At 45.0% G+C, this 11,160-nt stretch overlaps 1 protein-coding gene across 4 annotated transcripts in view; it reads left to right on the forward strand.

The window, feature by feature from the left end:
- The window catches only part of LOC311107773 (uncharacterized protein), a 43,997-nt gene extending 36,157 nt beyond the window's left edge, over nt 1-7,840 (forward strand). For all 4 annotated transcript variants that reach the window (XM_084150311.1, XM_084150308.1, XM_084150309.1 and 1 more), the window contains 7 exons: nt 777-824; nt 3,377-3,538; nt 3,883-3,973; nt 4,131-5,954; nt 6,447-6,580; nt 6,850-6,937; nt 7,186-7,840. In XM_084150311.1, the coding sequence (XP_084006437.1) occupies nt 777-824; nt 3,377-3,538; nt 3,883-3,973; nt 4,131-5,954; nt 6,447-6,580; nt 6,850-6,937; nt 7,186-7,340 (2,502 nt within the window). In that variant the 3' untranslated portion in view covers nt 7,341-7,840. The remainder of the gene's footprint in view (nt 1-776; nt 825-3,376; nt 3,539-3,882; nt 3,974-4,130; nt 5,955-6,446; nt 6,581-6,849; nt 6,938-7,185) is intronic.
- Nucleotides 7,841-11,160: the final 3,320 nt, after the last annotated feature.

Genomic DNA, 11,160 nt, shown 5'->3' on the forward strand with positions numbered 1-11,160 from the left:
ACTTGGTGGCAAAACCCTTGTTGGCAATCACAGAGGTCAGATGTTTCTTGTAGTCTCAGGAGGGATTTTGTCCCACTCCTCTTTGCAGATCTTCACCAAGTCATTAAGGTTTCGAGGCTGACGTTTGGCAACTCGAACCTTCAGCTCCCTCCACAGATGTTCTATGGGATTAAGGTCTGGAGACTGGCTAGGCCACTCCAGGACCTTAATGTGCTTCTTCTTGAGCCACTCCTTTGTTGCCTTGGCCGTGTGTTTTGGGTCATTGTCATGCTGGAATACCCATCCACGACCCATTTTCAATGCCCTGGCTGAGGGAAGGAGGTTCTCACCCAAGGTTTGACGGTACGTGACCCTGTCCATCGTCCCTTTGATGCAGTGAAGTTGTCCTGTCCCCTTAGCAGAAAAACACCCCCAAAGCATAATGTTTCCACCTCCATGTTTGACGGTGGGGATGGTGTTCTTGGGATGGTGTTCTGGATTTCTTTGTTGTTATTCTGTCTCTCACTGTTCAAATAAACCTACCATTAAAATTATAGACTGACAATTTCTTTGTCAGTGGGCAAACGTACAAAATCAGCAGGGGATCAAATACTTTTTTCCTTCACTGTACAATACCATACATACCTGCACATACCACACATTCATGTTTCTTGAAAGCTACCGTGAGGATGACTCCATGCACTCATGCTTACGTCTACAGATCTATTACTGTATATCACCCTTTTATAAGTGCATTGTCACTCATCCTGTCGGTCTCTCCTTCCAAACTGGTGCAGAGGAACAGCTCCCTGAGTCTGGAGGGAACAGACAGCGATGAAGACCAGGTAATAACCCGTTATCCATGTCTCCAGTATGCTATTTTGTTAATCTAGACATGCGCTTCCTATTCAGTGGACACAGTGAAGGATCCTCCTGGTCATTTGACCATCATGACCAATCAGAATGCATCATTAGCCCAAAGAGGAGGAGAGGAGGCTCCTCTATCGTCTGTAAAAGGACATGATGTGGATCAAGATGAGTGGGTTGTATTGTCATTTGATTTTAAGAAGAATAAATGTTCCCCAGATGTATTACACAAGTTGACGTCTTAGAGTACATCCGTCTTTTGATGAAGTATAAAGCTGTGTGTCTTTTGATGAAGTTTGTACTCTTCGAGAAATGAAAGCTTCCATGTCAGATGCAGTGTTAAGCAATAGGAGTGAATCAGGATGGAGGCATTGTTGAGCTTCATACATCGATGATATGTATACCATATGCGACAGGCTCAGAGCAGCTACATGAGTTGTGTAAGCCATATTTACACCATACATGTACACAATGGTTTGTTATAAACATCAGAATTTAGGATCCTTAGATACTGCTCTTTTCTGCCTCTCTCTGTCTGTGAATTATTTGGCAGAAGAGTCTCATGATCAAATGTAATTACTGCAACTTATTAATGAGTTAGCGTAAACAAGACAGTCAGTGGTATAATGCTGTGTGAAGTGTAGCTGGTGTTATTATCTCAGCTGGCACGCTCACACTCTGCACAATGGGACCAATGGGATGAATAGATACTTGGCTAGTTTCTATGAATGTTGATTGAATCTTTTAATCCTTTCTCAATTGAATTTGATTGAAAGGAATCTGCCAAGGGACTCCAAATAATCCTCTGAAGTTGTGAAAGGAATGTCCTAAAAAGGAAGACCACAGTTGGCATTTGATGGACTTAAAAAGACTTACACAGACCTCCAATAGCACATTCAACAGTAGCTTCTATTGTTTTTGTATATACGATAGTAGACTATTTTTCTCTTGAGCTGTCTTTTCCACGAGTTTAAAAAGGGGTCAGAATAAAATGAAAAACCTCCAGAGTAAATCACTCCACTCAGCATTCCAATTGCTGCCTCGTGGGATGACAGGAAGATGGGGGGGGAAAAGTCCCATAGGAACTGGTGTACTATCTTACCATGTGTGATTTTCAGTAGTTTCTGACTGTTCGTTCTGAATGACAAACATGACGCAGGCACACACACACAGATGCACTTGTTTGTTCCCGGAATTCCAAATAGTTGTCATGCGCTTGTGTTTTGCCTCGCTTGTGATGCCTTCAGTTGGACCCGGAGCTGTAACAAGCTAGAAGATTGTTTTTCGAGCCATAAAAGGCAGCGTGCTGTTGGTTTGACCTCTTTTGAAATGGGAAGGGGTGGCAGTACACTCCCTTCGTCTGCCTGCGCAAACACCACTGAGAATCCCACCACAAATCTTCAGCTGAAGATGATGACCTGACAGTAATAATGCTGCATGTCATTCTGCTGGTCTGTTTCTACAGGATGTATTGTTTGACTCGGAGAAAAGGGTTGCTATTGAGTCTTCCGTGTGGTCTGAATGCATTCCATTGGTTTTCTCTGGCAGTCAGGCTGTCTGCTGCAAATGGGGATATTACACCACTCACAGAGTCAGGAGGCCCTGCCAAGCCGAGCTCTGGCTATAGAGCAAACAATACATTTAATTGACTGTATATCTAATCCACTCTGCTGGATACAATAAAAACACATAGGTAGTTTCACTTATGACAACCTGTCTCTGGTTACACAGGGCAAATACAAATACTTTGATGCCCATAATGGCAGCAATCCTATTTGCTAATATTTCCATGTTTGTGTAAAATCTGTATTGTATATGACAAATGGCTATTTATCGTAAGAATCCACTTCTAGTATGAAAGCAAGATGTTAGGTCAGAGGTGACCCATTTGCGTCTTCTTTTGAGCTTCCTCACTTCAGGTTAGACAAGTTGTCATTACAGGTGACTTAAAGTAAATCAGGGTGTCACTGAAGACCATTCACTCTCCAGTCCTCTGTCAATCTATTTACCTTTCAGAGTGAATTGTTGTCTGAAACAGTAGAGCAAACCTACATTCCAGAGCACTGAGAGCAGAGGCCTGTATTTGTTCAGCTAATGTCAGGGGGAGCCAGGCAGAAACATGCCAGGATGTAGCTCTGCCTGGGACTTCAGAGGCTGGGAATTTTTTGTGACGCTCGAAACTACTAGGTCTTGATAATGGTGTCCCTGACATTGTTTATCCAGCTGTACAGACAGACAGTCAGTCCTCCCTTTCCTCTCCTCTTCTCTGTGTCTTAATGCTTTTCCTTAGTCTTGAGTAGGAAACTCACCCATGTCTTAGGATATGGTTAATCCATTTCAGGAGATAAACTATATTTGATCCACAATACAGTATTCTTGAATCTGTTTAGCTGGCACCTGGCATCAGCAGAGAGTAAATGACGTGTGTGGACAGAGATGTCTGAAGACATTGAGGTTGTAAGTTGTAAGAGGTTGTAATAATTATATTATTTACTGTGTTAAAATGGCCGCTCTCTCCCCTCATATGTAGATGTCCTGTGAGGCGGGCTCCAGATCGGTCAGTCCCCTGGTCTCCCTGCCTGTAGACTTCAGCCAGCCTGCAAGTCCCATGGGCTGCCTGGACAACACTGCTGCTCGCCACCGCCTGGCCGTCCGACACAAGGCCTGCTCCAAGATGAGGAAACCCACCACTGTAAGATATATACATACCCATCCCTTTCCAGCACAACCAGCCCCTCTCCCGACTCCCCTGGCCAACACACACCAAACCCACCCGCTTCTATTCCATACCCAGCCCAAGTCCCCTCTGATCACCAGAGCAGAACCCCATAAAAATCCATCCCATGAGCCAAGTGTCCAGCCCATCTAGCCCAACCACAACGCGCCAGCCTGCCGTCAACATGCATGGCTGATGAGTCTACCAGATCTGTGTAAAACATGTGCCCCATATGAAGCTGGAAAGATTAATTATCTTTAAATGAACTGTATCGTTAAGATTACATTATGACTCATCTCTGCCATCTTTCTTTTGCTCAGAGGGTTGATCGCAGGGCTGAGGGAGAATCATTCCAAGAGGAAAGACTGAGTTTTGTCATTCCAGAATCTGTGGAGGAGGACAAGGAGGAAGGTAATATAAATTATCCTTATTACAGTAACATTACACAACATATTGGTGAAATATCAGAAAGATAACCATTCTTACTCAATACAATGAATGATGTGATAAAATGCTATAGTGACTTGCTTATAGTGGCCCTGCTCAGACGTAGTTATGTGTGTTCCAGATGTGAAACGTGAGCAGGCTGGTGTTGCCGAGGAGGAGAAGGAGCAGCCAGATGGTGCCGTGGTATCCCAGCAGGCCGAGAGATCAGCCCCAGATAAGGAGGAGGAGGATGAGCAGGGGGACCAACAGGAAGTGTCTCAGGATGCCTCCTCCTCATCCCCATCCCCCTCCATACAGAATGAGTCTGACTCTGAGGAATGTCTCTCAGGCCTGGCTAAGGCTCCAACTCCCCAGCCCCGGCTGCAGACCCAGACTGCCCCCCTGCCTGGCTCCCTGGACTCTCTGGAGCCCCCTACTAGAGACTACGATGACTTCCTCCTGGCCCCTACTGGGTGTGAGGCGGCTGAGGAGGGTAGCTCTCTACTCCAGGAGGTGCTGAGCTCCCTCAAGTGTCCCTTGACGTCTGTCCTGGGGTTGGAGATGGAGGCTGTGCCCCTGGAGGTGGAGGTGAATGCGAAGGGCTCAGACCCTGAGAGCCGGGTGGATGAGCTGGCTGATGAGCCTGAGCATCCGTCCCTTCCTTCAGACCCAAACCAACAGGAAGAAGCCTGTCTCCCCAGTGATGGACCTGACTGCCCAGCAGAGTCCCAAGAAGAGGTGGAGGGTGAGCCTTATGAGTCTGAGGAGGAGTTAGTGGTACAACATTTCAAACCAGAGGAGGAGGAAGAGGAGGATGCAGAGAAAATCAACCCTGAATACTTAACCAAAGAAGATCAGGACATTCCTTCAGTTTATATGAAAAATGAGGAAGAAGAAGATAGTGAGGAAGAGAAAGAAGAAGAGAAGGAAGAGGAGAGGGAGGAGGCAGACGTAGAGGAAAAGGAAATAGAGGAGGAGGTAGTAGAGGAAGCAGAGGAGGTTGTGCAAGAGGAGGCAGAGGAGGAAAAGAAAGATGAGAGGAGGGAGAAGGAGGAAAAAACAGAGCCAATCTCAGAGGTGCCAGTGCAGAGAGCCTTATTGGAGGAAGAGGATGTAACACCAACCTCTGTGGAGGATGATGCACAGCAGGTTCCAGACAATGACACAGACCCTGAGAGAGCTTGTGAGAGCTCTGAGTGCCCCACTGAGCTGCCTGACCAAACAGTTAGGGACCAAGCCTGTGTCTCCCAGCTGCCAAATAGCAGAACACCTTCTCCAGAGTCCCTAGACCAGCCTGAGTCCCCTACACACACCACACAGGACCAGGAAGAGCCCAGTGTAACGACTGACCAGCCCAGTATAACCAGTCCCAGTGCAGCTGCTGGCCCAGAGCAGAGCCCCCAGGAGCCCTGTAGTGGACCAACTGCCACAGAGGATCATGGGAAGCCATCTTGTGGCTCTGAGCAGAGTAGACCCAGGTTCACCATTTCCCCCGCCTGGCAAAGGTTGGCCACCAAAGAGCCAACCTCCCCTTCTCCATCTCCCTCCCCCGCTCCCTCCCCCTCTGTCACTGTGCCTGGGGCTGTGGAAGCGGGGGTTACAGCAAAGACAGATCCCCCAAGTAGAGTGGAGCCACTTAGCCCTGTGGTGGCTGAAGTCCCTGCTAGTCCCAGCGGAACACAGAGCACCACGGCACCCATCATTCCCCCTAAAGACACTCCCCCTGCAGCCCAGGAGGAAGGGACCCCTGAGAATCCGTTTGGTGTTAGGCTGAGGAAGACCTCTGTGGGTATGCTGCGCTTAGGATCAGAGAGTGAAACTCCCCCCTCATCCCCAGGACACTCACTTCCCATAGAACCACAGAGGGTCTCGTTCACTGAACCACAGCCACAGCCACAAAGCAAACCTGCCCTGCTCAGAAAGCCCTCAGAGCTGGACGGTGTCGTCAAGCCCAAGAGAACACCAGGTACTAAAACCATCTTAGTCACCATCACTCCAGTCACAGTGTTTACAGACACACGTGATATATGGCATATCCTTCACTCGCAATGTCAGCTTTGTTTATATCTATTTTTAAAATGTTGAGCTCAATAGACTTCAGATGACAAAACATTTAGTCTGTGTATGTATGTTTTAGGAATATGGACTCCTGCTGGACTAACAATTCATACTGAAACAGGTCCATGAGTGCTGTTGAGAGCAGACTTATTGAGAGCTATCTAAAAAGAGACCTATAAACACCAAGGAGAGATTCCTCTAAATCCCTATGACTATTTCGATCAACTAATTAGCTGTATTCGAATGCTATTGATTCTCTGCATTTGTCTTTCATTGGTTCGCACCTCTTTATCTTACATTTCCACTCTAAACAAAAACATTATGCCAAATTAAATTACCAGGCCACTCATAACATATTCCACACCATTTGAAGACATTCTCCTGTGTTCTTCTGTTTCAGATCTGTCTGTGGGTCGAGTGCCTAGTGGGGGATCTGAATCGCCAAGCTGGATCTCAGTGGCCAGACAAAAGCAAAGGATCTTCAAAGAGAACTCATTGGAGGAAACCACGGAGAAGAAGGTCCCTGCGGAGAAGGTAGGGATGGTGCACATTGTTTCATGTATTCTTTTGTTTAACGAGAAGCCCACTGTTTCAGAGAGGAAAACAGTTGACTTGTCATCAACCCATCCATCCATTTATTCATCCAGTCCTCAGCTCTTGTTAGCATTTCTTCTGCTATCACAACAGGATCCACCTTTTGACGCAATATCCAGATTTTATATGACTGTGAAGTTGTGTAAGTGCCATTTACTTTATGTTATACATGTTGGAATGAATAAGCAGTTCATTCAATCTCTTTCCAGGAGGAGCCTAACAGAAAAGGTTCCATTCCTACATTGACGAGTCCTGTCAACAAAGACCAAGCCAAGCCTCCAGGACCTCCTATAAAAGGTTTGACTCATCAGTATCCCACTCTGCTACCACACATATATCTCTTTCTTATAAAGAGTGTTTTCATTGTTCTCACGAAGTACTGAGTGCGATTGATACACTGCTGCCCCCATGTGGATGAAACGTGTGAATAGAATGTTCCCGTTTAAAATGTTCTGTATCTGAGACTTCATTTTATCACAGTCTCTTTAGGAGAATGCAGAGTGATTGTGTCACTAAAGATGTTGTTCTCTGCTCGTTGCCCATAGTGTTGTGTTCCCAGCCTGCCGTGGTTGAGAAAGAGGGGAAGAGAGCCCTGGCTCACCCTGCACCTACAGCCTTGGCCCAGGATGAGCCCCCATGGATGGCCCTGGCCAAAAAGAAAGCCAAAGCCTGGAGCGAGATGCCCCAGATAGTGCAGTAAAGACGGGCCGTCTCAAACCGAACCATCCGTCCACTGATGGATCAGAATGCATTTGCACAACCAGAGTATATCTTTTGTCTTCTAATACCTTCGGGTTTCTGATTGGACAGATGCTGAAACCCTCCAATCACGTGCCGCGGTGAAAGGAGTCAGTTGGGAAATGGGCCAAATTATTAAAAGTTATGGCATAAGATTGAATTCATTGACATTATATATCTTTATGTAAAACCAACCAATGATTGAATGATAGTTTTTTGTTTTAATTTCTTAAGTGTTATTGTCAGTATTCCTTGTATGAGTGTGGGTCCGGTGTGTCAAATCTTTAAACCTAGCCTTAATCTTTGATTTGGAGGATGAAAAAGCATAGATGGAGAGAAAGAACTGAAGGTTTTTTCTTTGTATTTATTAAATCTCTTTCATGTATGTTTTATGTATTTTTGTTTTATTTTTGTATGGCCTTTGAACATGTGTACATTAAATGTGCAGAAAATAACAAATGGAATCGTTGTTTCTCTTTGTCATCTCTCCTTAAGAACAGTAAGATACAAAAAACTGTGAATGTTACTCTTCTTTGTACCTACTGCCAATAGTGCACCAAAGATATAATCATAGCCATCTGTTTAATCTGAAAGGTATAGGCATACTTAGGCCGTATAATATTGTTTTACTGTTAAACAGATGCCCCGCTTCACATTTCTACCCCCAAAATTTTTTGTATGTATTTGATTCATATGAACGATTCCTTTTAAACAATTATTTTAGATGAATTGAACAAATCACTTTGATATTATTATATATTATATCTTTTAGTAGTTGGGATTCAGTTCAATCCGAGTGAATCGAATCATGGGAATCAAAATAAGCATTTGTGGATTGCGAACAGTACGCTTAGTATTTTTTACAAGGGGTTCAAATACTTATTATTTTTTATTTTCTCACTCGCCTCACTTTTCAAAAATGAAATCTGTTAAACAGTTAATTGAATGTGTATGGCCCTAGTGAGGATAACTGTAAACATTAGCTAATGGGGGGGGGTGCACCTAGCAACGACGGCTTGTGTCGCTTATTGGCCAAGGCCAGCCCTGTGGATAGCCAATGAGAGATGGCAGGAAACCCCCATGCAAAGATGCATGCAGCAGTCGGACCCTTCTCAAAACTCCACTGGTGGTAAATACCACTGAATTCCTCCTTGATCAGTTGTTCTCCGCCTCGTACCTGTGCTTCGTACAGTGGAGTAGTGGAGGGTAAACACACAAACAGTGTTTACGCACCTTTTTTATTTTGAGTGAGTGTTTTGATTTATATAAACCCTGGATTGCTGATGTTATGTATTGGCCAATGAGAGGCTTTGAAGCCACCGGTCGGCCATATTGGCACTCCTCAGAAGAAGCAGTCCTCCATAGGAATGAATGGAATTCTACAGTATTTCAATGAAATGTTTCAAGGACAAAATTACATGTATTTAAGTATTGTTTTTGTTATAGTGGGCACAGAAAAATTAGAACTTGAGGTAACACTTAATTTTAAGGGTTCCTTATTACATTGCAATTACATATGTAATTACACTAACAAGTATTGTAATTGTAATAATTAATATTTACACTGTAAGAACATGTAACTGGTGGTAATTGCAGTTTGTAATTACAGGGGTGTAACAACGAATGCTTGTTACTATGCTTGTTACAAATGTTAACGTTTCCGATATGCATCCCAACGCACCATATTACAGCATGCACAAACCACGTGATGAGTGTTAGCCAATTGAAAACCGACCACCTCATTGACACAACTCTGCCATAAAGATCTGGAGTCTGATGCTCAGGCCCAATGGCAGAAATCAGTTCACAAACGGTTCACATAATGTTTTATATTTTTTATTGTTAAATAATTTAACGGTGCATTTGACAATGGGTCAATTACTTTAACCATCAATTACATTTTCTTAGACACATTAATAAACAGTTATGGTTAAAATTGTGAGACAGTCATTTGTGCTTGCCAAATTGTAATGGTTTATAAATGCACTTAAAAGGGTCACAAGACAAAATCTTATTTCATCATACAACCTTGCAAGGGTTTCACTGTTGAGGAACATTCTCACTTTTGGATGGGATGCATTAGTGCAATTATTTATTTATCCCAGGAATTAAGGCAAACCCAAACCGACAAGCCGGGTACCTTCTCCTTTGAGACAAGTACAGGAGATAAAAATACATGTTACGTGCCTGAAGGCCCTGAGCAGTCGATGGATAGTGAACTTGAAATTGACCCTGACAAAAGTAAGGAGAAAGAACCTGCATCATCAGGTGAGGTGAAGGCTTCCGAGATGACTTTGACCCAATGGGAGTACGATTTGTGGAGGAAGTAGATCCATGCCTTTTTGGTCAAAGTATCCAGAGGTGGACAGAGCTTGATTGTTTTCTGTCTTCTGCTGCGAGGGAGAGGGCGCTGCACTTTTCGAGAGTCAGGACGAAAGCGGTGGCCTGCTTTGCTCTCTGGACCAGAGCGACGCTGAAAGGAGTGATAATTGGGGTGGGGTTGAGTGTTAAGGTGGATCAACTGAAGTTGGGGATCCCCAGCGTCTGTGATGCACGCTGTTTGGTGCGACGCAGACTTGGTGGAGTGGGGGTGGGGGGTGCAGAGGACTTTTTTTTCTCCAAAAAAAACAGGAGTAATAAAGGCACAGTTCAAAAAAGAAAAGGGGTTCCTGCCTCCCAGGCCGACTGCCTGGAGTAGGTTCTGTTGGGGCCAAAGTACTGGGAAGGGGTGGTGGGGTGTGTTGGGGATAGTGGTGTATGTACAGTGCATTCGTAAAGTATTCAGACCCCTTGATTTTTTCCACATTTTGCTACGTTACAGCCGTATTCTAAAATTGATTCAATTGTTTTTTGCCATTCTCAATCTACACACAATACCCCAAATATTACATGACGGAAATATTACATTTGCGTAAGTATTCAGACCCTATACTCAGTACTTTGTCGAAGCACCTTTGGCAGTGATTACAGCCTAGAGTCTTCTTGGGTATGACGCTACAAGCTTGGCACAGCTGTATTTAGGGAGTTTCTCACATTCTCCTCTGTAGATCCTCTCAAGCTCTGTCAGGTTGGATGGGGGGCGTCGCTGCACAGCTATTTTCAGGTTTCTCCAGAGATGTTCGATCAGGTTGAAGTCCGGGCTCTGACTGGACCACTCAAGGACATTGGGACTTGTCCCAAAGCCACTCCTGCATTGTCTTGTCTGTGTGCTTAGTGTCGTTGTCCTGTTGGAAGGTAAACCTTCGCCCCCGTCTGAGGTCCTGAGCGCTCTGGAGCATCAAGGATCTCTCTGTACTTTGCTCTGTTCATCTTTCCCTCGATCCTGACTAGATTCTCAGTCCCTGCCGCTGAAAAACATCCCCACAGCATGATGCTGCCACCACCATGCTTCACCGTAGGGATGGTGCCAGGTTTCCTCCAGACGTGACGCTTGGCATTCAAGACAAAGAGTTCCATTTTGGTTTCCTCAGACCAGAAAATCTTGTTTCTCATGGTCTGAGAGTCCTTTAGGTGCCTTTTGGCAAACTCCAAGCGGGCTGTCATGTGCCTTTTACTGAGGAGTGGCTTCTGTCTGGCCACTCTACCATAAAGGCCTGATTGGTGGGTCCTGCAGAGATGGTTGTCCTTCTAGAAGGTTCTCCCATCTCCACAGAGGAACTCTGGAGCTCTGTCAGAGTGACCATCGGGTTCTTGGTCACCTCCCTGACCAAGGCCTTTCTCTCCCGATTGCTCAGTTTGGCAGGGCGGCCAGCTCTAGGAAGAGTCTTGATGGTTCCAAACTT

Source organism: Coregonus lavaretus (genome assembly GCF_964263955.1).
Source record: "Coregonus lavaretus genome assembly, chromosome: 32".
NCBI lineage: Eukaryota > Metazoa > Chordata > Actinopteri > Salmoniformes > Salmonidae > Coregonus > Coregonus lavaretus.